The sequence below is a fragment of the Platalea leucorodia genome (assembly GCF_965183815.1).
Source record: "Platalea leucorodia genome assembly, chromosome: 6".
Classification (NCBI taxonomy): Eukaryota; Metazoa; Chordata; class Aves; order Pelecaniformes; family Threskiornithidae; genus Platalea; species Platalea leucorodia.
The window spans coordinates 16,153,263-16,180,659 of record NC_138828.1 but is presented as its reverse complement, the minus strand read 5'-3'; the positions used below and the strand labels follow the sequence as shown (position 1 = coordinate 16,180,659).

At 39.7% G+C, this 27,397-nt stretch overlaps 1 protein-coding gene across 1 annotated transcript in view; it reads left to right on the top strand.

Annotated features, from left to right (window-relative positions):
- The window catches only part of ZNF827 (zinc finger protein 827), a gene marked incomplete at both ends in the record, with an annotated part of 106,526 nt that overhangs the window by 25,625 nt on the left and 53,504 nt on the right, over positions 1-27,397 (top strand). The window contains 3 exons of the mRNA XM_082315246.1: positions 55-1,065; positions 5,865-6,037; positions 16,406-16,889. Coding sequence (XP_082171372.1) covers positions 55-1,065; positions 5,865-6,037; positions 16,406-16,889 — 1,668 coding nt within the window. The remainder of the gene's footprint in view (positions 1-54; positions 1,066-5,864; positions 6,038-16,405; positions 16,890-27,397) is intronic.

Below are 27,397 nucleotides of genomic sequence, written 5' to 3'. Positions count from 1 at the left end.
GAAGTTATTTTACGCAGATTTGGGAATAATACTGTTGTTCTTGGTTCCACACAGACGGTACCAGACAGGAAGAAGTGGAAGGTGAACTCAGTGAAGAAGAACGCTGGTTTGGAAATTCTTCAGAAACTCCTTCAGAAGCATCATATGGAGAAGTCCAGGAGAACTTTAAGTTGTCTCTTGAGGACAGAATTCAAGAGCAGTCCACTTCCCCAGATACTTCTTTGGGAAGTGCAACTCCTAGCAGCAACACAGCAGAGCTGGGGTCCATTGAAAATGAGGCACTAAGAGACACATTACAGAGCAAAGAGCACCTTTCTCCTGATGTGTCATCTCTGTGTGAAGAAGAAACTCCTGGTCCAAATAAGCCACTGAGTAGTAACCTGAGGCGGCTACTGGAGGCTGGCTCCCTCAAGCTGGATGCTGCTGTTACAGTCAATGGCAGAGTTGAGTCCCCTGTAAATCTTGGCTCAAATCTCTCCTTCTCTCCACCTGCTCATCATGCCCAGCAGCTAAGTGTTCTTGCCAGAAAGCTTGCTGAGAAACAGGAACAAAGTGACCAGTACAATGCAGGTAGTCACTTTATATGGAATCAAGGTAAGTGGTTGCCAAACTCAGCCACCACCTGTGGTTTGTCCCCTGATTCAGCTATCCTGAAACTGAAAGCCGCAGCCAATGCCGTTCTGCAGGACAAATCTCTTTCAAGGACTGAAGACACTATAAGATTCGAATCCTTTTCCTCACCTTTTAGTTCTCAGTCAGCCAGCTCCACGTTAGCAGCTTTATCTAAGAAAGTGAGTGAAAGAAGCATGACTCCTGGGCAGGAGCACCCGCCTCCGGCTAGTTCTTTCCTTTCTCTCGCTTCCATGACCTCTTCAGCTGCCCTTCTCAAGGAGGTTGCTGCAAGGGCTGCAGGCACCCTGTTGGCTGAGAAGAAGAAATCACTGGTTGCTGAGGATCCCCTGCAGCTTTCAGAGATGAAGCAAGAGAAAGCAACTCCACCACAGTCTTTGGAATTATTGTTACTGCCAGTCCCTAAGGGAAGAGCATCCAAACCCACTAGTACAGGTATGGATACAGTTTGAACCACTAAGTAGAATGTATTTGTTTTTCTATAGGCTTATATATTCTCTCTTCAATGGGTCTGGATTTGGTTTGATTCCATGTATTATGAGAATAAGAAATAGGTACTTTAGGTAAACAATAGAAAAGCTTTTTAAAATACCACCTGAAGACCAAACTGTCTCAAATGTTTCCATATTTGAAAGACACGAGTGTACAGTTCAGTACTTTATTTTATTCCATACAATGGTATTTCCCCCTCTTACCAAGTTCAGAATAAGTCCACAAAAAATATTTAATGGAGAAGATCAAAGAATCCCTGTTAGGGAGCTCACGGTGTCAGTGAGCATGTACAAAACTAGTGCTTTTGAAATATTGGACAAGGGAGAATTTTCCCTCCTGCTGTCTCTGTCACAAATGGACTTTTGTATAATCGCTTACTACCCTGTCCTAATTTACCAGAGTATATTATTATGTTGCCACTTTTCATTAAAATTTTTTGCAGCAGTTCAGTATCTTACAATCCTTTGTCATTTTTTTTTAAAAAAAAAGCAAACTGCATTTCTCGAATTTGCTCAACAAGAACCATTTTACACTTCTGACTTCCCTCCACCAGTTCCAGCTGTCGGCAGTCAAGGAACCAGGCTTATTAGGGAGTAAGAAGAAACAGTCTTGGTAACACAAGCTTTCAAGAACTGGCAAGCCATGCAGGGAAATTTAAATGATCCATCTTCAAAATAAGGAAAAATAAGGTTTATTTCATTTCTTTCTATAAAAAGTTCACATCATGGATTCATATTTCTGGTAGAACATACAGCTTCAGGTGTCGTCAGTGTTCTCCCTGGAGTGGCATTCTGCTGCAGAGGGGAAGGAAGCACGTCAGCTATCTTCACAAGATGCACAAAGTGGTTCGGTATATTAGAGCTTTATCAGGCTGAGTTTTATCAGGAATACTAGCCTGACTGTATAGGGGTAGCAAGCCAGTGTACAGGCACGAAGTCTGACATGGACGTTGTATAATTGCACTGCTGTCGTTCTGACGTAGCCTTTTTGTTTAGGGACGTTATGAGGTCTGATCTGTTCCTGTGCAACTCTCTGGGTAAAAACTCATAACATAGAAACTACTGGATGGACAGCAATGCTCATTCCTCCCTTGGAAGAGGAGGGGGAAGGATGCAATGAGGTGCAGCCAGTACCAGTTTGTTGCTCTGAGTTACATGTGTTCTCCAAATGCTTTGCTGGTGTGTTTTGCCAAGGCAATTAAAGTGGCAAACTATTCTTGGCATGGGTCTGGCCTAAGGTTTTCATTAGTTTAGATGAAATCCTTTTTGGAGTAACATAAGCTAAACCAAGAAAAGATCCTTTCGTGTGGGAATAGGAGTACCCACACTGGCTACACCAGTGTGACTGTGGGCATGAATTTAATGTAACTTTCCCCGTGAAGACTGGCCTTCACATAAGAAGGGCAGCAATGTATAGAAAAGGAGTAAGGTTAAAATTTATTTGAAGTTATTGGTTTATTTCCTGCTGGAGAAAAAGCTGTTCACATCAGAAGATTTACTGGGGAAAAGTAAATGGTTGTAGTAAAATCCAGGTTCTGTGTTTGACTCGCAAACTGTGGAATTTGTCTGTGCAGCTTATACTAGAGAAGTGCTCTGTACCAGCGTGCAAGTGTGCTGGTAGTACCGGCACTTTATAAACTAGCTCTGATGCAGCAAATTCCTAGTAACTATTCTCTTTGCTGAAGGCCCAAGCATACTGTGCTGCTAAAAGATAACAATGGGGGCTGATTGCCTCAGGTCCTTGGTAACCAAGGAACAGCTATTCATTTTTTATAATATATGGGACTAGAATCCCAAGAGGAAGGGTGTTTCCTTTCAGTTCATACGCACTGGGCCAATGCCAGTTGGCATCCAAGCAAACTTTATAGTGCTATGTTCGTAACAGAAGTTCTTTAAGTCCATTTTCTGATGTGCTATTAAGTTTTTCCTTCCTAAATAATTAACCGACTGAAAATAAAAAGCAAGCTGTTGGTTAGCATATCTGGATGTTGATTATGGACAGCCAGACTCCTCGATTCCTTCAGCCACGAAGAAATGCAGCTTGCAAAAAGAGGTCACTGTTTAGTGACTGTTGATTGAAGACTTCACTTTTGTAAAAGTTGAGTAGGGCAGCTGAGCATGTATATTTGCCATGAAAATAAATGTCGCACGTTCTTGATTCCTTTTGCGCCTACAACCTTATGGCACTAAAAGCAAAAAATAGTATTTAATTTTATAGTGTTTTATCTTTTTGTGGGGGTCTGATTGCTCCTTGAGACATGGTTTTTTTTTGTCTTGTTCCCAGAGAGAGAGAAACATCTTTTCCCAGTAGGCATAGCTTGAGGGGTGTTTTTTTCCCCTCTCATAGTTTGAATGTTTAAGGCACTGGTGAGTTTGCCTTGTTGTTACGAATCTGATTCACTTACCCACCAGCAACATCTAGCTTTGGTTACGAGATCAATACTCAGTGAGATTAATTAGATGTCGCCAAGTAAGAACAGCAAAGATGGAGGCTATTTAAAGAGGAATATGTTAATAACAAGAGTATGCCTGCTGCTCTTTTGTCCACGGTGTTGAGCTATTTGCTCAGAATTGTTACAGGCAAGAAGCTGGAGCCGTGGCTTATCAGAGCGTAGTCACCTCTGAAACCCCATGTCAGGTTTCTGGACCTAATCATTACTTGTATGGGTTATAGTAAAGTGGTATAAAGACTGACTTTTCTATCAATCTGTTAATATTGCCAATTTTATAAAACGCTCATGTGTTTGGGATGAAATTTAAAAGGAAGCCTGGAATCTCTGTTGAAGTTCTGATGTCGTTTTTGAAAGAGTATGGGTAGCAGACCCTTCTTTTGCTGACTGAATGCTTGTTTGGTGTAAGTTTTTGCCTGCAGTGCTTGCAATTTTGTTCCTGAAGCTTCTTTGGGAAGCACTGGCTGATTCTCTCCTCACTGGAGTCACTCTTTCCAACTAATTGTCACCGTGTGACATGAAATAGACATCAATATAAATGAAGGAAAGCTGAAGCCCATGATTTTTTTTCTTATGCTGAGGTTTATGTAGTATAGTAAAGAGCTAACATGGCTCAGCTTTGGAGAGCATTGACATAATTCCTGTGTGCCATTAATTGTCACTGTTATTGGTGAAGTCATGTGCATTCAGTCCAGTTCTTTGCATATTTTGTAATGTGCTAAATTACTATTGATCCATCTTGTTTGCAGATTTATTTTTAATGGGGCAGAAAACAGGTAATAGCTTGTTACACATTTCTCTTCTGGATCCTTTGTGATGATAACCAGAGGCTGGAGAAAAGATATGATAGAAGGAAGAGAAATGATAGGTAAAAATGCTACCAATGTATTTTTTTCTGTGGTTTGTCTTTCTCCTGCCTTTTGTGAAGAAGTAAGTAAAGATATTTAAAAACTGAAACACAAGCAATTATAGGATTGGCTTTGGGTTACTCTTTAGAGGTGCAGAGAGGAGAACAATTTTATAATATATTGAACTTGATAGAATATTTCACAAGGAGAATTTCTGAACTTGCAGAAGTGCATGCTTTGACAATGTGTCCTTTTTTGTACTTCTGTAATGACTACCTAATCAGTTGAATTACAGTGGTTTTGTTTCCTACCTAATAGCAAGAATTATATTTTAGGATATGACAAATCTTTCTGGAGGTTTTTATCACTTAGTTCCTCATCAAGGGAATTTGATGTTTGCTATATCCTTATCAGTAGGAAATAACTGATAATAATGAGATCAAATATTCTGAGAGAAATTCCAAATAGCAGGATGCACATTGTTGAGCTCTGGATATTTGAAAATAGTCTTTCTTTTACAGTGAGGAAAAAGGCTTCCAATTCCACAGTAATACTAGGCCTTTCTTTATAATAAGCAGAGGAAATTGTGGTGAGAGGATGAATGGATGGTTAGTTGTGTAAAGTCAGCAGCAGGAGTTTTCTTTCCATCAACCTTGAGACCGTTCCACACTCAGTAGACTAACCATATTTGCCTGATAAATGCCACCGAATCCTGTTCTTGTCTTAGGTGAATTGGGCAGTAAAGCAGAGTGCAAACATTTAGGAAGGCGGTAGTTTTAAAGACCGGGCAACTAGAGGAGCAGAAGGAAACCCCTGACCTGAAGACCCCAATGGCTGAAGCTGCAGCAGCATCTGCTCGAGCCATAACTAAACAAGTTCAACAGCAGGGGTTCTGAAGTCGTTCACTTCCAGAGTTAAATATATCTAATATGAAATACCAGCATGCTTTTCAGTTAAGTTGTGGATTGTTCTATGCTTTATATCCCACTCCCCTGCTGGCTAACCATCAGATATGGAAATGAATCATTTTTTAACAGTAAAGTATATTTTCCATACCCTACTACAACCGGCCTTTGATAGGAAATGAAGCTGCAAAGTGATGATTATGAGAGACATCCATCTCAGTTCAGTTAAATTATAAGGAACATTAGGACCAGGTGAGATAGAGTAGCATCCCCTACTGATTAGCCAAAGGATGTTTGGGACATTAACCTTTATAAATTATGGTGACCTTTCTTAGAGGGAGAATAACTAGATTAAGGGGAAGAGGGATATGCAGGGGGGAGGAACTGAAATTTCTGGTACATGTTGTTGTTTAACTGATGTGTCTCTTTGCAGATGAAATTCTAGCATTGAAAAATGGTATCTTGAGTATGTTTACAAGGGGAAAGTATTCGACAAGTGGCTGTAAAGGATCCTCTCTTTTTCTTCCCCCTTCTGCTAAGCCTCAGAAGAAGAAGGAGGAAAACCTTTCCAGTGTCCGATCTGTGGTTTGGTTATCAAGAGGAAGAGTTACTGGAAACGGCACATGGTGATTCATACAGGTTTGAAAAGTCATCAGTGTCCACTCTGTCCATTTCGCTGTGCACGCAAGGACAATCTCAAATCACACATGAAGGTAAGGGAAGTGTTTACTGACAATCAGAACACTGGAATCATCAGTCAAACCTATTTCATTTGCATTGGCAAGACCAAGATTTCTCTAGCTGTACTACTAATGATGCCTTTATTTAAATAAAGAGACCATGAAAAGAGAAAGAAATAACTTCTTTCCCTTCGCTTGCCTTTCCATTTTATGCAATGTGGAAGCTGCCTTGGGTTATGTCAGCTTGGTGCAGCACAAGCTGCCTGTGGTGGATTTAGTTCTGGACCTGGAACCACCAGAAGCATGGATGTTAGCCGAGATGTGACACCATGCAAACACAGCAGTGCTGCTTTTCAGGATGCCAGCTAGTATCTCTGTACGCTATTGCATCACACTGAGTGGGCATACCAACTTGGCCAGCACTAGCAGGGGATCTCCCCATTATTTTCTATAGACAGGCTTGCAGTTCTAACTTTTTTCTTGCTGTAGTTTTTAACTGCAGGCATTTCAGGAGTAAAGGATCCAAAACAAAATGAATGACAGATTATACTGTAATGTTTTGTTTTCAAATGTTTCCATTAAGTTTAAAGTGTGCTTTTAATTCAGCCTAAGTTTTAGGCTCAAAGTGAAGGTGACCTTTTGAAGGAAGCAGCATCTGTGTTGATATGGAAAAATATAAAAATGTAAAGAAACTGTCTGTCTGCTTAGCTGAAGTACTAGATGGTGGCAATGTACAAAGTGCCTGGTCTTGCAAGCTGTAGAACATGCTTGGTGAAGTAAAAATGGTACCTGTCCCATTAGCCCATGGATGAAGAAGCTGAAGTGCAAAAAATTTCCTTTGTTAATGCAGCTGAGTTTTACACAGTGAAATGTTTTATTATAGTTAGTATTTTGTCTGTTTTGGACAAATGTGAGTAACAGTACCAGGCTGGTGTGGAGGGGAACAGAAATGCCTGTGCAGCTTTTATAGATGCTATTGCAGAATCTGAGGTCATTAGATCTAACCTTGCTTACACCCAAGTAACTATTCACTTCAGTGTAAATGATTCAGATGATTCCACTGATCACAACAGCAGATCTTGCTGTATTTCAGGTCCTTGCTAGGTCTGAAATCATCCCCCTAAAGTCTGAAGGCTCGTCCCTTAACTCTTCTACTGTGGATCAATGCACTATTACCAGGCATCCTTGATGTATCATGCTAATCCTTATCAGGTACAAGCAGGTTTGGTGTTTATGGCTCTTTCTTTTAGGACTTGGTGTTCCATGTTGACTAGAGGGCTCAGATGGCCGTCTGGGGTAGAAGATTAGTAGAAAGAATGGGAACACAGCATGATAAGAAAGGTTTTTTGTTTTCAGTTGTTGGCAGCCTGCACAGAAGCAGGCATCACCTAAAAGCTTGGTATTCCCTGGCAAAGACCTGTTGTTGTCCCGTGCTTTGTAAAGGACATCCCTATTATTCCCCACAGAAATTCTTGTTTTCTGCTTTTTTTGCCTTTTTGGAATTGTTATTTGCAGGTTGAGGGCCTGTCCTTTTGTTTTTGGCATGGTGATTTCCATAGGTGGTCACAGGTAGTATGTTGGAGAATATTAGGGACTTTTTCACTGCCTCTGTGTGCTATCAAGTTGATGGCTATCTGAAGCCCTTGTGCTCTTTTCTGCTCCCCACCTAGCATAAACACCTTCATTAGCTGAGTCGATGTCATCTTGAAACAGACCCCTTGTACAAACATGTAACACATAGTGTTAATTATTTGGTAATATAGTAATTACTACCAAGTAATGCTCAGTTAGACATCATTGAGGTCAGAGTCAGGCCCAGAGCTGCGTGACACAATGTAAGAGATTATAGCCTCCTTACTATGGAGATAAGGCCTGAAGTCTCCTCAGTCAATGCAGTCCAGTCATGCAGGTCATGATGGACTCGGTGGTCTTTGCTGGTAAAACTGCTCCCTATTTAAGACGAAGGCAATTGTCTTACAAAACTAGATGGTCTGTATTTCATCTTTTGTCCATCTATAGTCTTATGGATAGATGTAAATAATCACAAGTACAAGAATCTGAAAGATAATGTTTTACCTTAATTTCAAGGGGTTTCATACACTTTTCTCAATTGAGTAGGCCATTCATAAAAATATTTTCTATCATGTCAAAATTGAGGCAGGTGAGGTAGGGGCATGTTAGTCATGTGTCCAACAGTGTCAGACATAATTTCAATTCCCTGTGGTGAAAGTACAAATTTTTAACAAGATTAAAAATAAAAAATATCAGATTTCTTTTCTCATTATAAAAAGTGCTGCTTTTAAATCTGTATGTAAGTATGAGATTATAATAACCGACACATATATAAGCCAATAGTGTTCAAAATGGGATGAATACACATCAGAAATGGTACAGCACAGCTGGGAGCTACTTAGGATGCAGCATTCTGGTTATGCCAGTCAGATGTTTCAGTTCTCTTCGTTGTCCTAGGATCCTTTGGGAGCTACCTGGCCTTATCTCTTTCCTGGCAGGCAACCCAAAAAGGTAGGGCTGCCTCTACCTCTCCATCCCTCTCTCCCTCTCCATGAGTCAACTGTGGCTGCAGGTGAAGACACATTTTTCAAAACCAAAAAGGGTACTCAAAATTAGGGTACTAGGCTGGTGTTTGTCATTCATTACAAGCCAATTTTTATTCCAGGATGCTGTCACAAGCCAAGCTTTTTTCCTTTATGCTGCTCTTCAGTTTTCAGGTTTTCTGTTCTATTGATAACAATGACAGGCAAAACCTGTTGAGGTGTTTTGTCCAGCTGCAGTCCTCAAAATCTAATGGTGTTATCTTTGTTTCCTCCTAGGCAGCATAGCCCTGAGCTGAAGCACCTCCTCTTTTTTCTAGGTTCTTGTAGGCATTTTCCATTGAAACTGGTCATTTAGAGATTTAATTTCCATGAGTGGTTTGTGTGTGTCTCCATATGGGCCTTCCTTATTGTTTGTATCTTTAGGTTAATGAATAATAACTGTATAATATAAATACTGTGTAGTTTTATGGTAATTATAACATGTCAAGCTGATTGGCCCAGAATACAACATTGCCAGCATTTCTGATGTCATGTCCCCTGCTAGAGAAAATCTTCACAGAGAGCTGGATTGATTCCAGCCCTGACCATATTCAGATCTACATGTGCTACCCACCATGTTGATGAAGCGTTCTTCCAGTAAGGGCACCTTGCCAGGACCAACTCACAACTGGAGGCGAGGAAGTGAAAGGCAAGAAGGGAAGCAGAAGGAAAGTTTCCACACAGACACACAATGAACAAGGGAGGCTGAGTAGACTGCCTTTTAAGGCACACAGTGTTATCTATAATTGTTATACGGCATTTAGATTCCACAGTGATAGGCACCTTAGAAAAATCCTAAAATAGACACAGTACAGAATTTTATTAGTCTGTTTTGGAGACAAATTATAGTACATGCATAACCACAAATTTTGGCCCTTATTCCCAGGAATCTGGGGGAAGCATCACAGGACTTGATTCTGGTATCATAGCGTGGTTTCCAGGGGTGCTGAGAATACTGAAAATGAAGCTGGACAAAAAGAATGGGTAACTGAGAGAGGTGTCTTGTCCAAGCAGGCAGCAAGGGTTATGCTTGAGTCCTTCTCTCTGTTTATCTAAACATATATTCCATTGGAATATGTTGTTTTCTTCTTGAGAGAGAGAGAGTATCTTATGTAGCACTTCTGCAGAAAGCAACGGAAAGGGGTAGTGTAATTCCGCAAGATGTATTCAGACTTTTCTGTTTTTCCTGGTAGGGAAGTAGGGATTAAATTTACCTCAGAGCAATACCACAAGCATCAGTCAGACTTTGGCGAACTGGTGTCTTTGGATCATGCACATATCTTCCTCAGCAATTGGTGGACGGATAGGCTGTGAGATCATGCAGATACGTTCCAAGAAAGCAACAGGATATTAGCCTGAGCACTTGGAAGGGGGAAGGAGGAAGAGGAGCATATGGCCAAAAATAATATCTATAAATATTCCTTGTGCTGCTATATACACATAAGGCAGAAATGGGTGAGCCAGCTCTTCTAGCAGTGGAAAAGGTTGGCATTGTGAACACGTGCTGAAGCATGATGGTATGACAGAAAGTGAGGAAAGGGAAGATTAAGCTTAACGGAAAAGTTAGATGCAATGGCAGGCAGGTCATGTGATGCTCAACCATGGGATCTTCCCGCTTCGGTTGCTTATGAAGAGGGACCAGGTAGTGAGATCTCAGGTTAATATTCCTGAGTAATATGCCAGTAGTGAGATCTCAGGTTAATATTCCTGTGTAATATGCCAGTAGTGAGATCTCAGGTTAATATTCCTGTGTAATATGCAGGTAGTGCGATCTCAGATTAATATTCCTGTGTAATATGAAGAGGGTTATAATCAGCCTCCTGATTAGGGAGAGGCTATTAATTACAGGATAGTGGGAATAAGGAAAGGCCCTGAAAAATGTAGCCAGATGCTCACTACCCCTTAGTGATTTGCTTTTCCCTCTTTCTTCCTCAGCTAAGGTCAGACAACTGAATAAGCATTCCTAATCCATTTTGGTGAAGTATAGGACAGGTTGTTTTAAAGCTTCTTCACCATATTGGGAGAAGGATGTTGACTGTTTTATGGGAGGTTTTTTTGTTTAGTTTGGTTTAAGCTAAATTTAAACAGCCCTGGGAGGCGCCTGTGATTCCATTACCTCCCCTCAGCCGAGGGGAGGTAATGCAAACTTGCACAGCTTTTCAACAAGTAAAATCTGTGCCCTGAGTCTCAGACAGGTACGACAAATGACTTCAAGTATCTGCGTTTTAATCTTGTCATTTTTTGCATATGAGACAAGGATAAGACAGGAAATGCATTGATACCTTAAATCTTAAAGAAAAAAAGAAAAAAATATATTTTTTTTGGAACACCTAGTCCAGTCCAGCCCTGCAGAGAGGCTTTTTTTTTTTTTTCCTTTGCTTTCAAGCAAAGCAAGGAAATAATTTCAAAAAGAAAATACTATATAAATAATGTATGTGTCCTGAGGGGAAGGATCATATCAAAACTAGCACCGTAGCACTAAACTTTTGAAAGTGCTATAATTTAAAAATGAGCAAACTTGTCAGAAAAGAGCATGAAATGAAAAAGCAAAGGGCACGTGATAAGTCCAAAATGGAGACCTCTCAAGTGTACTCAAGTGCAGCCACAGAAGAAGGCATTTTACTAAAAGAGATTAAAAAAAAAAAACAACAAACCCTGAACAGAAGAAAATCAGTGTGTGGGCAGGTATGGCTAAATGGCCAGGTTGTAGTAGTTGTTGATTGTAGTAGTTGTTTAAATAGATTCCCCTCATGGAAGTGTTAATCCACCTGAAAGTTGGTGAGAAAAAGAAAACCTATAGTAGGCAAAGAAAAAAAGTGATAATTAGGTCACAGAAAGTAAGTAAAGACTGAGTAGCCAGAAGCAAATATAGCAGTGAATGGATTCAGCACCCCAACCCTGTTATGTTCTGAATTTTCTTAGGGTTGAAGGTTCTCAGAAAAAACATTTCCTCTTATTTTGAGTGTTTAAAAAATAATAACCAAAAAAACCTGTTAAGTCCTACAAAAGAAACGTGTATGCCAGTCCTTCCCTTCCTGTGCCTCATAACTAGAAGGGAGAGTCTGTGCAAAGCATTACCCCAACTTTAAGGAAGGGGAAAAGAAAAAATCTACCTCACCAGTACTACAAAATTGCAGGACGTGCCTGTGTCACTGTTTCCCTCACCTCTGCTCCCCATTGTACCCTGTTAGATGGGATCATGTGTATTTGTAACTGTGGTACCTCTGTACAGGCCAGTGTGTACTTCCCATGACTTAAATTGGCTGGTAAATCAGCAGGGATGTTGCTTTTAAGTATGAAAAGATGATTTAAGAAACTGCCTATGATACCAGAAATGTTAGTATGTCAACAAAAAATGTAACAGAAAGAAAATACAATGATACGAATTACGTGATATGATAGGGACATGTGGTTTCTGTAAAAGAAAATCATGCGTTCTTCTACTAAGATGTTTTGAGCATGTCAGGAAATCATGGACTTAAGAATCAGTTGAAATTTATTTGGTCTTTAAAAAAGCCTTTGGCAAAGCTTCTCACTGAGAGGCTGCCAAATAAATTAAGCAATGTGATGTACTATGGCAAATTAGAAATTCACCAAGAGACAGTAAAACAAAGGGTAGGAAGGAATTAGCAATTTTAAGCATGACAAAAGGCTAACACAGGGATGTTGCATTACTAAGAGTGGAATTGTGCATATTTTAGCAAATGTGATCTGCACAAAATGATGACTGTGGGTAAGAGAATTGTAGACAATACAACCTGATGTGCATGAATCAAGATTAGAAAAGGCAAAGCTTGAAAGGGGATAAAAAGAGGCTGGCTGACAGATAAACAAGGGGGCAAATGAAGTTCTTGTTGACAAATAAAAGGTACTACACCTTGGAAACATGAGTCTAATCATGCACCTGGCTGTCTGATATAATGAACTGTAACTACGCAGGGAAAATATCTGAGTATCGTTGTAGACAGTTCAGCGAAAACCTTTTCTTGGCATGCACAGCAGTGGTTAAAAAGTACGTTAGATATTTGAATGTCTGTAGAATAAAACAGAAATAACACTGAAAATATTACAGTGCTATTATTAACATATGGTATGCTGCCACTTACGATATTCACTTCTGGTCACTGCATCAAAAAGATGTATCAGAAGTAGAAGGGATTTTAAAAGCTGGCAATGAAAATGATTAGTGGGATGGCAAGAACTCCCTTTGAAGAAAGAAGCTGAAAAGAATGGGACTGCCAGGTATAGAAAGGAGGTGTGATCAAAATAATGCATGTGACAGAGAAGATAAATCGAATGTCGTCTTTTTTTCTTTCTTGTAATGTGAGAATGAAGAGGCAGCAAGAGGAACTGAAAGAAACAAATAAAAAAAAATGACCAATAGATAATTTGTACCTAAGTCCTCAAACTAGGCCTAAAGTTTGTAAGGAGTGTATAGTTCTGTTGAAAATTATTGCGTACGTCATATCAGGCACACACTGAAAAAACTGTAGAACCATGAAATATTGTTTGAGACTGGGAAGACTGTAGGGTTAAAAAAAGATGATACAAGTACTTTGCACAGTCAGGGAGAATATCCGTGGTTAAATGAAATAAACTCGGAAGGTAGATGTCCTTAAATGTTTCTGACATAAGTCAAAGAGTAGTTTTATGGGATTTTGAAAGAACCATTCTCTATGAGCAGGTTGTGCACTGTGGTTTGTTGCAGTGTAATTCAGAGAGATCCAAATCTGGCAGCGGCTGGGCTCAGCGTCTCCTCCTGCCTGTAGTTCTTCCAGCAGCAGCCTAGTTGAGTGTAAAGAGGATATCTGATGGTTTGGGTAGCATTAGCGCAGTGTAACAGCCATTCCCTGTCTCATGGAGGGAGAAAGCAGCTTTTTGGACTATAACACTGAGTGACCTGGGTCTCCCCTGTGGCTTTCTGTGTAGCTCTACAGGGTTTCTTGTTTCTTATTCTGCAGCAAGTAGTTGCTGTCTTGACTTTTCCCTTCGAATAGCATAGAATGGCAATTCTTGGCTCTTTTAGCTGCTGTCAAATGAGAAAATAAGGGATAGTTTTTCCTTTAAAGGGACTTTAATTCTTAGCTTCTATTTCTAATAGTGTTCAAATTTTTAAATAAATATTATTATTTATTTTTGAGAATTAAAAAAAAAATAAAGTCTTATGATGGGACTGGACCCAGGACATTGGGAGCTGGATATTGGGCTCAGTGTTGTTTCCTATGGTTTTTTTTTTGTAGGTCTAAAATTCTTCCTTTTAAAACTCTAAATATTTGGGTTTGAATTCTGTCATTCCTTGGCTGCAAGTTATAAACGTACTTTATTTTATGAGAAATACATTGGTGATGCTGCTATTGTCTTTGGGCAGGAGAAAAATCCAAATCCGATGAATCAGTCCCCCCTATTCTCATCCATTCTCAAAAGATATTGCAGGGGTGGCGTGCCATGCTCCTGGGAAGAGAGGGTGGGCTCCCACACACTTTGCCACCCGACTGCAGCAATGACAGCCTTCAGAAAGCATCGTATTGATGATTGTGATAAGGGGCCTCTGGAAGTGGTTAAATATGTAGGCAGGAAAACGTTGATTGAAGGGGATCCTGGAGAGAAACCCTGGCACACAGAATCTCAGTGGGTGTAAGAGATAAAGTTGCCATGGTGAGAGTGCTTGCTACCATTAGTGCATCTCAGTGCTCTTCATGAAGAAGAGTGCTTACATACTGCTGTGCTCGCAGACCATCCAGTAGTGTAGACAGGCAGTCTGGTTGGCATTTCTGTTGTAACCTGTTAATATTTAGAATTTATTGTGCTGCTATTCTCCTGCAAGGTTGTTGCTTTAAAACTCTTCGGTTAGCATTGGTGTCTAATTTTTTGTTGTTGTTGTCAGGTGCAATTTTAAGATTCCAGAATTATTTTGTCTGTAAATGTCACGTTTAAACGATACTGAGAATGCCATTCTGTAAAGCGGCTGGCCAAGAGAAATTCTCTCTTGCTATCTGTTTGTTTAGGACCTAATCTCCAGAGCCCTTGAAGAACTCTGAATGAAAAGTTATACAGCACTAATGAAATGTGTCTTCACTGAATGCAAAAAGGGCTAAAAGAGAGACGTCTCCCAGCTTCACGTTTTAGCAGACCTGAATTCACGTCCTGTGTATGTAGAGCTGGGAATGCTGGATAGGAACTTGTGACTGAATTCCTCTTGCTATACAGAAAATTAATCAGGCCAAATCTACAACCATGGGAAACTCCAGCCTGAATTTTGACAAAGCTGTGTTTAGGAAATGCTACGGTTACCCCAGAGCTCTGCAGCATCTGCACCAGGACTCTCGGGATCTAGATCTCAGCTCTGCAGGAAACTGGAAAGTGCTGAAAGCCTTAGCTAAAGCTAGGTTTTCCAGGCTCCCTGGTGTAGAGCTGAGCTTTGATTAGAGCTGGAGCTCTCAAGGTTTTTGGACTCCCAGGCTACAGCAGTGAGCCTTGGATCCCTGGCACAGCTGGCTGCTTCTGAGCCAAGCCCAGGGAGCAGGGGGTAGAGTGCCACTCAGCAGGGTAGGGGAATCACGCCTCGTTTGCCAAGAGTTCATCAAACGTCTCCATGTTTCAGGTGAAATATTTTGCGTTCGAAAAATTGCCATTTTCCAACAAAAATCTGTCTCACTGAAATGTTTCCAACCAACTCGAGTCACAAGTGAAAACGAATGTGTGGAGCTCAGTCTGGTGCCAGTTTGTCCTGATCACATGTTCATCAATTAGTAAGGGAAAAAATGTATGTATTTGCCAGTCTTTCTGCAGGGAGTAGCCTGGAGTGCTGCTGTCAGGACTTAAAATTCCTTTGCGAAGCTATAGGGAAAAAACTTTTCAATATACCTGCCACTATTACGCTGGGCTCAATTACTCCATCCCTTTCATGAGTACTGTGTTGAACAAGAAATTGTATAATTATATGTATATAGTTTATATTAATGACTGTGTCTGTTCAAATAATATGTAAACCATTACATATGGATGGATGGATAGAGTTCTCTTTAAAAGGTAATCAGGATCGGGCCTGAGGATAGTAGGCATTGTAGTTGTACTGCAGCATGCAGTCTCTAGGAGAAAGAGCCTGCAGTCAAAATATGAGGACAGTAAGATTAACTGTGGTCATTAATTGACTGATAAAATAGCATAAATGGCAAACACCATCTCTCATGTTTGTGTTTTATCATAACAGAGCTGTTTATTTTCTGGTAGAATTAATTTGCAACAAACTGTTTCAGTAGTGCCATGGTGTTGCCAGGCGCTGTGTTTTTACTCTAATGATACATGAATTGATGATGGATGTTGCAATGCAGGTTGATGCTTTGCTGGGTTGGTCTGAACAATTGTTATTTATGAGGTTGCACATGCACAGAATGATCACGCTTAGCAGAACATGCAATAGATAGGGGGGTTTTTGTTTGCTTGGTTTTTAATCAAGAAAGCTACTAGTTATAGCTTGGAAGTCTTTTTATGCACTGACAGGTCATCAAGATCCAGTTGTAAGGACTGTTTGATCCAAAGCAGACTTCATCATTTCCATGCTGCAGAAACAGATGTTCCTGATTTTTTTTTTCTTCAGTTGAGTCTGTTGTTTATGTTCTTTGACTTATGTGTGAAAGAATCCTACTGTTCTTAGTGCCTGACCTCTTTCCAAGTGCTCAGAATTGAAGAGTTCACCCATTAGTTAACTTTTTTTAAAATGGTGTGAGAAGTGTAGAGTTGAGATTTCTATAATGCCAGTAAACTGTTTTGCTTAACACATGCTTTTATCTTTCACCTCTTGAACCAGGTTCATCAGCACCAAGACAGGGGTGAGACCTTTCAATGTCAGCTATGCCCTTTTACCTCCTCCCGCCACTTCAGCCTGAAACTCCATATGCGTTGCCATCAACATTTCCTCAGGACAGAATCCAAAGTGAAGGAGGAAATACCAGAAACTGAGGTGAAGGGGTCACCGCAGCGAAATAGTGACTCCTGCCCGGGACCACAGAGGGAAGGAGGTGGACCTGACCTTACGGGATCAGCATCTGTATCTAAAACACCTGATGGGGCTGGGCAGCCTAGTGGAGGTATTCCACCTTTACTAGTGAAAGAAGAGCCCAAAGATGACAATGGCATCTCAGCTGCACCTTTTGCTCTTAGCACTGTGGACAGAGCCCCCAACAACACAAAGCTGAAAGACTCCTCTGACTTTGTGGCCAATACAGCATCAGCACTATTCAGCCAAGACATCTCTGTCAAGATGGCATCAGATTTTCTTATGAAGCTGTCAGGTAATTGAGCAGCAAGCAGCAGCATCAGCTGCTTCTTTATGGCTAAGAAACACTTTGCCTTGGGTTTGCTAAGTCATGGAATTGCAGGGAGAAAAACATTGCAACTTCTTAACTTATAATTTCTTGTTTCTTTTGATAAGGGGAGGTGCATGATGGAGGGAAGAGGGGAAGCGGTGTTTAATTGCTGGGATTGGGAGTGAGAACTTTTTATCCAGACTTTCATGTTCATTGACAATTACTTTGGCAAATCTCACTTGGTGTGTTTTTCAGGCATGCTGAGTACTTGTAGTCCTGGTTTGAAGTCACTGAGGGTCACAAGTGCCCCGCATTTTAGAAAATTCAGCTCTTAAGTTCTCTGCCTTTACCCATCTGTTAAATAGGACCAATAAAATATTGGTCACCTTCCTTTCAGAATAGTATTTGAGGTCTAACTAGTAAATATGTGTGAAATATGGATGCTACTGCATTTCTTGATTATTAACACTTTAAAAAAGGTAGCCCTAGAGATTCATGAACAGCTTTTAAATTTTTTTGCTATTTTAATTGCAATTCATATCTAATGCAAAGCATGTGCTTATTGTGTTTTCTTTCACTGTCAGATTATTGCTGTAAGAATGATATTCATATGTGAGACTCTGAAGTGGAGGATGAGTTTTGGGTGAATCTATTATATTTTATATGCTCTTTTATTGATTTGACTGAACACTTCAGAATTGTGGATATGATGGGGGGATGTCCTATGCTAATTTTTTTCAAAATTGGCCTTTAATTTTTAAAGAGAAAGAAGTCAGGAAAAATGTCACTGAAGAAACTTGTGTTTCACAAGCAGATGGCAGTCCCTATGGCAAGTTTTAGGCTTTGGAGATAGAAGATACCCTTTTCAATAGAGAAAAATTGGTCATCATTTTCCTTTAAATGGAATGTAAGTCGCATTTTAGCAAATTTTATTGTCAGGTAAACTAAGTAATTAGCTCTGTCCTAGTGCCATTGCCTTGGTGAAAGCCCAGCCATTTATTTTGGAAAGGCTTGCTGTCCTCGTCTGACCACACCTTTATACCTCTGAGATCACAATTCTGTGGGGAGTCCAGTAGAATGGGTAAACACAAGAAATCAAGCCTGAGGCTTCATGGAGCCACCAGGAAAATGGAAGAGAGCTAAGGACAAGCATGAGGTGAAATGGGCTGGCACAAATGGCTTGCTGTGTGGATTGGAAGAAGCCACAGAAGCCTCCCCTTAAAAAAAGAAATCTGTTGATATAATTTATTATTATGACCAACAAAAGATGAGCGAGGATGAGACCGTTCTGATTTACTTGTACATTTTTTTATTTGTACATTTTTTTAATTGAGTTTGAAAATTGGACTCTATATGAAATCCATTTTTCATGTTGTCTGACAGCTGTCCCATATATGTTGTCGTTCTGATGTCTAGCTTAAATTTGGGTTGCTGTGCACTAAGTGACTCTACACATCAACGGTACTGACCTGTAGATGGTAGTGTTCATGACGGCTGCATCTAGCAAGAATGAAAGCAGAAAGCAGGAGAGGGGGGAAAGCCTGAAAGCTGAGAAAACATACATTTTGATGTGTTGTTTTTCATGTAGCAGTTGATGGGGAGTTGTTTACAGTTTGGCAGACAGTCATGTTTTCAATGTCTGATCTATTGGCATCAGAAAAAGGATACAAATGTACATTATTCATGCAAAAGGCCTATGCAGTTATTTTATGGTGACTTACTAAAGGTCTTGAAACCTGACTTGTATGCACTGTTACCTAGCAACATGTTATAAAGTCACTGGGGGAGTGAGATGTATCTGTAATTTTGTATGTGTGCATATTTGGATGAAAATGTACTGCCAGTCACCAAGTTTACTACACAAGAAGAGCGATGTTAAAAGGAAAGGAATTTCTTTTCTCCTGAGATTTATATTGTGTTATATACATTTAGCTCATACTTTCCTCCATACACTGTGCGTAAATTTAGAGTAGAAGTAATTCTCTTTTAGCAAGTTGGCAAAGTATTAGGTGCATTTTTTTGACTGCTTCCTGTGCTGAACCAAGTTCCTTTGAGTGATTTCTTTATTGCGACACTCTCTTGTTAGGCCCATCAGAACTTCAATTATTGGCCGTACCTTTTCAATGATATAAATCTTTTGATACCTCAAATTGTATGTGCCAATTGTAACAGCCAACATAGATTTGTTGAGACCAAATTATGTCAAAACAATCTAATTTTCTTCTCTGACAGGCCTTGTGGCTAAGAAAGAAGCAGTAGATAGATATATAGACTTTTAGAATTTGGCATTTATTCTTATTGAATATTGATGGTTTAAATGAACATTTATTTTTGCTTGCCAATGTTTATTGTTCCTCTTCTTGGTTGGTGACAGTTTGTATGCCTCCAGTTTCATGGGAGACCTCAGGGCCTGTTGGTTTTCACTTCTGTGCAGTTTCAGCCTCTTCTTTTTCCAAGCACGTGACTCAGAGGAGTGCTTGTCTCCCTTCAGACCTGAGAGTTACAGTTTCCAGAAGTTTAACTGGTGCGCCTAGGGTGGAAGATGGTACAAAATTGGTGTTTATTAACTATTATGAATTTTAGGATTGAATCTTAATAAGCATGTATGTAATCTTGTCTCTCAGTATTATTTCTGATTCTGCAATGCAGTACCTTTCTAGTCTAGATGAAGTGGGTATCAGATGGTTGGAAAACAGTACATTGAAAGTAGTTCACAGTCAAAAGAGATCTGTAAAAAATGTGCAACTGTTCAGCAAACAGTTACACAAATACAAAAGCAGGAACAGCTAGCTAGGTAACAGTTCCGTGGGAAAGGAACAGGAGTTAACAATGTCGTACTGGTGCTAAAAAGGCAGTCATTACACTGGGATGTATACAGAGAGAAACAGCCTCAAGGGAGAGGGAAGGGGGGAAACAGTCCTGCTCTTCTCAGTCTTGGTGAAGGCCAAGGCTTTGGCACTATAGTTTACGAAGAGTGCGGACAGTTGCAAAGACTTCAAAGGAGGGCAGCAGAAATGACTGGAGGTTTATAAAACATATCCAGTGAGGATGGATAAAAGGGAGTCAGGTTGTGAAGCCTATAGAGAAGACTAAGGAAAGTCATTAATAAGCCTTTAATGCATTAAAAAATTTGTTGCGGGGAGAAGGAAGTAATCTGTTGGTGATTCATCTCAATTAGGACAAAAAAATAACAGGTTAACTGTAGGGTTTAAGTTGGCATTAGGAAAATCTTTCCAAAAGTTGAGGTAGTTAAACCTCTATGATAGCTTGGCTGGAGAGATTGTGGCATTTCTGCTGCTGGAGAATTTTAAAAACAGGTTAGATAACTACCTGTCAGATATGGTTGATCACATATTAGGCAGTAGGATGGACTAGGTCTGTGTCAGTGAACCACAGGACATCAGAGGCAGTTGCAAGAAATTTCAGCTGAACAAAAACAAGCAGCAAGCTGTAGAGAAGCAAAGTGGGTAAAAAATGTACAGATGTTCAAAGTTAGACCTGATTTCAAGTGGGCCAGAAATGAATTGTGACAACACTGCTCAAAATGGCCTCTGAATTTTTTTCGGAAAGGCTCAGGGGAGCTTTAGATTTCGAGGCTGAGTAATATTGGTGTGGGTGACCTTTTGAGGTCATGGGGGTTTTTTAACATGTTTTATGAAATAAAGCGTAACACGAATCACTAAATGCAAATCTAAAAATAAGAACAAATCTTGACATTTTTTCCAGATTCCATTCTCTAGGTCCTAGTTTAAGGTAGGAGATGCTTTTACATTCACAAGAAATTTAAAAGGGTTCTCTGAAATTCTATTTAAATTTGGAAAGGGTTATTGTTTGTAAAGACAATTAGCAGATGATTCTTAACATATAAACAGAAGAATATTTAATCATGGGCATGTTTTTACCATCAAAACTTCCCCCTTTTATTTCAGTAGGACTGCTTGTATGCTTTAAGTTGACAAGTATGTTTTCTTCCCCCCATCCATTAATTTCACATTGAAACTTTGTAACTGCATTCATATCTTAATTTGCGGAGTATTTGCTTTTCCTGTTTCAAAGGTTTCAGTGGCAGACATTATACAACACATATCTTTAAATACTGATGTCTTTCCACCCACTTCTAAGGCTTGTTTTCTTTTGTAATAAACAGCTTTCACAGTAATCCAAATTACAATGGCCAGTATACTCTGGTGAAGTTATTACTGTGCCTATGTTATGTGCTGCAGGTACTTTTCACAACATTCGAAAATAAGTGAATCCCATCAAAATGAATGGGATTCTTGCACTATTGATCTCAAAGGAATTCTGTGTGGAAACAGTAATTGTAAAGCATACTTCATTGCTGGCTTCTCTTCCCCACCTCTCTGTGTTCACCAAGTGCGTTACTCTAGAAAGCGTGTCTCTTCATCTAGTGACGGTGTATATTATCAAGTGTGCCCTGCTTCTGCAGTTCTTTTTATGTTCCCCACGTTACTCGCATGGAAAAACTTTGAAATAGAGAGCAGGAAGGAGACCTAACATGCTGAGGGTTTGGGGCTGGCCTTGTTAAACAAATGAGAAATGATGTTTTCTCCCAGTTGTCATATCTGCTGTCACTATTGTGTGAGGAGTTAAATCTTTATTTTGGAAAACAATGCCACCATCGGATTTTGGTGACTGTCTGAAGTACTTGGACTTTGCATTCATGTTTTATTAGCTGATTCCATTAATGGAATAATGAAATAGTAAATCATCAGACAGCTACATAGAAAATATTAGTAGGTAAGCTAAGTAATCACTTAGATTATTTGTTCTATTTGGCGCTTGAAAATTACTGCATTCCTTAAAGGTAACAGAAGTAATTTGGAATGTTTTAGCATTTGCCATTGACAGTACTGAACTGACTGGCTTGAACTCTTCAAGCAGCTATTTTTAATAAAATAAAAGCATGTCCAATGAAATTGTCATAATTGATGTATTTGTGTAGCAAGTTCCAAAGAAAAGACCATGCTGCCTATATTTAGGATTCATAGTTTATGCCAGAATTTAAAATTTCAATTATGATATGTAAGCATACAGGACTGGCAATTATTGAGCCATATCCTTCATTTAAAAATACTGTGAATTCCATAATGCTGCTGTCAGTGTAAATACCCCTGATGTCATCAAGATCTCTCTTTGAAGTGTCTCTCCAGATTCACTTTTTCATAATTTCTATATAGACCTTTAATTTAAAATAAAATGGGAAAAGGGCAATAGCATGGCTAATTAAAACTTGGGCAAATAAAAGCTTGTACTAATCTTTGCCACTGATATATCACCACCCTTATAATCTCTTTTCAGCAATTGCTGGCCTTACATCCACAATTTCCTGACATCCTTAAAATCATACCCGTCATGTTTTACACCTTGAAGGAATATGTAGAGGGTAGCAAGATAAAGCAGTGTAGACTCAGTGCAGAATGAGTGACTGATTCAGTCATTTAAAATGCAGGATACAAACTTCTTTTTTGTGTACTCAGCCCAATACAACCTAAAAGAAGACATTAATATGATTTTGGACCACCTCTGTGCTTACAATTTACTTCTGATATCTGCACAAACTCTTATACTCGGAATGTAAGACTAGACTAGACTGATGGCTCTCTTGCTTCCCTGATTACACCATTACTCTGGGCAGAAGTCCTAGCTCATGAGCCTTTCTGTTCACATCTTTCCAAAATGGGAATTGAAGACATTGTTAGTTCAATCATGTCTGATTGTTTGTTTAGGTTTTTGTTTTCTTAAACAAATATAAGGGTCAGTCTGGTGGTGTTTCTCTCCTTCTCTGTTTCTGTTCCTTTGTAGAGAGAAGAAATTTCCAGCCTGCGAGCAATTCTTTCCTATCAGCAACAAATTTCCCTTTGTTCCTTTCACTCTCCTCCCCCTCTTTTCTCCAGCTTTCCCAGAATTTTACCTATTCTGCTGTTATTTTGATTTTTACCTGGAAAGGAGAAGGTGGTCTTGGCAGATAATCCAACCTTGTTTAGCAGGTGGGACTTTGGCTGTATAACAGACATCTTGGGGCATGGAGGGATGCGTGGTCCTACAGGTGCCTTAGTAATTTGCCTAATTCCTCCACTCCACTTGGACTAGAACATTGTGAAATTTTGAGGGGACAGCAGGAGGACTGGTCATTCTGCAGTGCTATGTCTCATTTTGCTTGACTGCAGCTCCTTAAATGCAAAGCAGCTTTAGAGAAGATCAGGATAGTTAGCTGGCCTTTTCTTAACCTCTGCTTACACATTGTTAACATACTTAAGCAAGATGGTTTGGAAGACCTCATATTTTAAGTGGTCTCTGGAAGCCCAGAGGGGGCAAGTCTTGCGATCATCATACTTGTCATGATTGTCTATTCTGCCATTCCACTGCTTTGACAAAAAGAAATGTTTTAATGCTGAGCACCCTTGAGTCATAAGCAGCTTTTTCATTGATTCTTCCCATACTCTTCCTTGGAGCCCTATAGGTTAGTTTATTTGGCTGAGGGCAGAGTAGAGGGCTTTGAAAATGAGATGTAATTGAGTTAGCACTCCCAGGAGGGTTAGGTAACATGAGGCGCTCTGGGACAGATTAATACTCCAGGGCAGAAGGCACTAAAAAGAAATGAGAGACCAGCTAGACTGTCCTGCCAGAAGAACAGTATTTCTCCTTTTGGGCCGCTTACAGTGTAGACAGCCTCTGTGTTTAATAAGTTGAACATAATTTATCAGCCCAATTGGATTTTCATCTGGAGATTCTCCAACAGGTTCCAATTGCATAGATTTTTCTTGCAAAGCAATTAGCTCACTGGTGGCTTCTTCTGCAGTGTTTGTACCCCTTACTCAGTTCTTGAATGTCATCAAATATAAGCCATAGTCTCCATGCAGAATGCCAACACCTACCTGCACATTTCAATTACTAGAGTGAAAATAGTAGAAGACTCAAGTCATACCCTTTATTGACCACAGCCGCCTTCAGGATGATGATGCCCAGTGTTGGGGAAATGTGTCTTCCAAATACTATGGAACTGATCTGTCAAAGATACTTGGTTTCTTTTAACCACCACAGCTCACAACTTACCAGCTGGAATGGAATGCTCCCTGTGTCATTCAGATGCTCTAGCTCCAGTAGGACCTGGATAAAACACTGTCCTTTCTTCCTCAGGTAAAAGTCATGCCATGGTTCTCTTGCCATGGTGGCTCTGAGGAGAATCACAAAGGGAGGTTTTCCTGCAAGATCTCAAGGAGACCAGTTCAATTTGCAGTGCCTTTTGGAATGTGTCCTCACTTTCCCCTTTTCCCTCAGCCATGACTGGCCTGCTGTCTCCCATCTTTATAGCTGTAGTCAGGCATCACTTGTAAAATAATAGGATGGTGCAGTGGCGTGCTGTGGCGTTTTCATCACGGTTCCGACCCAGACTCTGTAGATGCTTTTTCTCATGGCCTCTTTTGTGGCAGCATTTTTGTTGTGGATTCTTTTTTCTTTCTTATGTTCTTTACTCAGACAGATGAACAGTGACCAACTCCTTGCTGATTGTGACTTGTAACATTGAGCTTGGCTTGAAGTAATCAGCCCATTTTTCCTCTTTCAATTATAAACATTTTGAGCATTTAGAAATCCTCGTAAGTGGACTGATGCAGTTAGCAGCTTCTATCAGAGTGTTTCAGATTAGTGGCAGGTGCCCAAAGCTTTTCTTGTGGCATTTGGCAGTTTGAGGAAATGTTATAACTTTCATCATCTACTTTTGCCAAATGGATCGAATGATTCCAGTTTCCAGGAAGATAAAAATCATCAGTCTGGAATCTTCTTTGATTGTTTTTTTTCTGGATATGAAACGGAATGGAATGAATGGAGAATTATCAGTCCTGCTTGAGAGACTGCTGCCTGTTGGTTGCATTTGCTAGGTGGGTTGTTTTTTTTTTCCCTCACTGTGTATTTCAAAATTAAATTGCCGGATTTTTTGGATTCAGTCTGCAGGCAACACATCCTTCAGTCTGTTCTCATTACAGTTCAGGATGAACGTAAGTTAAATACAAATTAAGTATATGTATGTGTATCTATTTTTATATGTAGATGGAAGATGCTATTCCTTCTGGGGAGTAATAATTTTGTAGTTCAAATATACTTAATAGACTTCAACATCATCTTTTTAATCCTTGTCTAGTGCTAATTTTTAAAAGATTCCTCAATCATAGCATTTTTTTAAAAACTGGTCTCAGTCAACTTTTATTTTGCTTATTTGCAATGATTTTTCTTACATCTGTTTATTGTTCCCCCTAATGTGACTAGCGGATGCATCATAGTTGCTATTTCCCATGTGTTAGCAATTCTGCCCATAATTGTAGATCCAAGATGGGACAGAAGCAAGGCTGTTGGGGATTTTTGTTGGTTTTGGAGTCGTTTGGTTTTTGGTTTTGGTTTTTGGGTTTTTTTTCTCCTCTAGTTTTAATGTATGGATCTGATAGACTGGACAACCTCCCCCTTTTTTTATTTGGCCTTCTATTTAGGCTTCATTTACATTGGAATCTGCTTTAGTATATTTCAAAAAAGAGTAAAAGCCCTATTAATTAAAACAATTGGGTCTGATTAATCAGACCCACTAGTTGTCTGGTTTTATGTGGTTTGTTTTCTTGGGGGAAGAAAAATGAGGTAAATAACTCTCTTCTATTTTTGTGATTTGTCTAGAATTAAAATGTTTGATTTTTGGAAAGTGTGGTCAGTTCAAGGAATGTGCTGTCAGTTAATTAAAGAAATAAAACCCTGCTTCTTTGCTAATTTATTAATTCTGTCTTCTGTCCAAAGCAAAGCAGCTAGAGTAGGCAGAACCAGCAATATAGGTAAGAACAATAGTCTGGGTTTCTTTTCCCCTTCGCATAATATTGCCAAATGCACATCTTCAGGACTGCCTCTGGACTGTGGGACACTGACCGTGTTTTATATTTCTCACAGGTGATGTCTTGTAGACACACAGGGACAAACTGAGTATACAGATCTCATGAAGAGCTTGTTTAGATTATGGCTTATATTGTGCTGGTAGATTTGTTGTCAACACAGTTTTAGCATTGTTATCCCAGGTGGCGACTCAGAAGTGTGAGGGAGCAGCGGCTTATAGCAGCATGTGCTGTTGCAGTAGGAGAGCTAATATGTGGGGTAGGGAGAGAATGGGAAAGGGAGACGGAGGGAAGGAGGGAAACTTGATGGATGCCGTGTTCAAGTAATTCTGGCTGTGTTACTGTCATGAAACTATTTAAACTCTGATGTGACCTACCTTGAATTTTTGGCTCTCTGAGCTATTAGAACTTGGCTTCATCTCAGTAAATTTTGAGAATACCCTGGGATGAAGAGTATAGAGGTACCACTTGTCATCTGCCCTTGGATTGGGTCAAATTGGCTGCTGAGTTTTGGCTTGGTGATGAGAGGGTTTAATAAATGCTAATTTCATCCAAAAGTGCCCCCTTTGATCCTCCTTGTGGTAGCGGAATCCATAAGGCATCTGCCACTGCATACCATAACGCCCGACTCTGAAAACAGTTCCTAGTTTAAGGCTGTGATGTTATATGAATTCTGTTACAGTGATTCTATTTGTATATGGATGTTTTTGCATTGTTCTTAACCTGGTTTATAATGGACCACAGTGTATGGTTGCAAACTTACACTGATCTATGTATGTGAGTTTAATATCACCTCTGTATTTTAAATGATAAAATTGTATGCTGACCTGGTCTATACCGCTTCCTCTACCTGGTTCATGGGCAGAAACATAGCTGGCCTCACAAGCTAATGATTGTTCTCAGTGGGTCACCTTTACCTCTTCACTGAGACTCATGTTTCCTTTATTTTCCAGGACAATTTGAATTAATACCTTCTTGAAATGAATAAATTCAAAAGATTTTTTTTCTCCAGGTTCTCTGAAAGTTCATGCAGAATGCTCTCTATCAGTTGCACTCAGCTCCTGGTGGAGGTATTTTTCATATCAGTAGCAGCTGGAGTGGCATGTTTTAAAAGAGAAGGAATGCAGAAGGTGGTGTGGCATAGAAGGTTGGGGTCTTTTTTTTTTCTTTTTGTGACCATTCGTCACCCCAGGTCAAACCCCAGAATAGGCTGAGCTAGAAAGATGTAGGCCTGGATAAAGAAGATAGATGGATTCTTTTTGTAAGTACCTTGGTAAAATTAAGATTGGTTTGAGAGCCTTAAGCTGTATTTTGATGAATTAAAGCATGCTTTAATGTTTCATATTTCTGCTTTTGCTCTTTTTAAAAAACAAAAAAGGAATTCCTAATACTGGTAAAAGTGCTTATAGGTCATATTAAAAATTACACAGATAAGGTAATTCAATTTCTGAAGTAGTGAATAGCACCAATGTGTATTTACATGCTGCTTATGTGTACACTTTTTATACCACTTGCTTTAATCTTGTTTTTTGGTAATGGCTTGCCAACCAATAAGAAAGGAATGCAAAAACCCTGGAATACAAACTGAAAAGATGTAAGGGTTGTGTT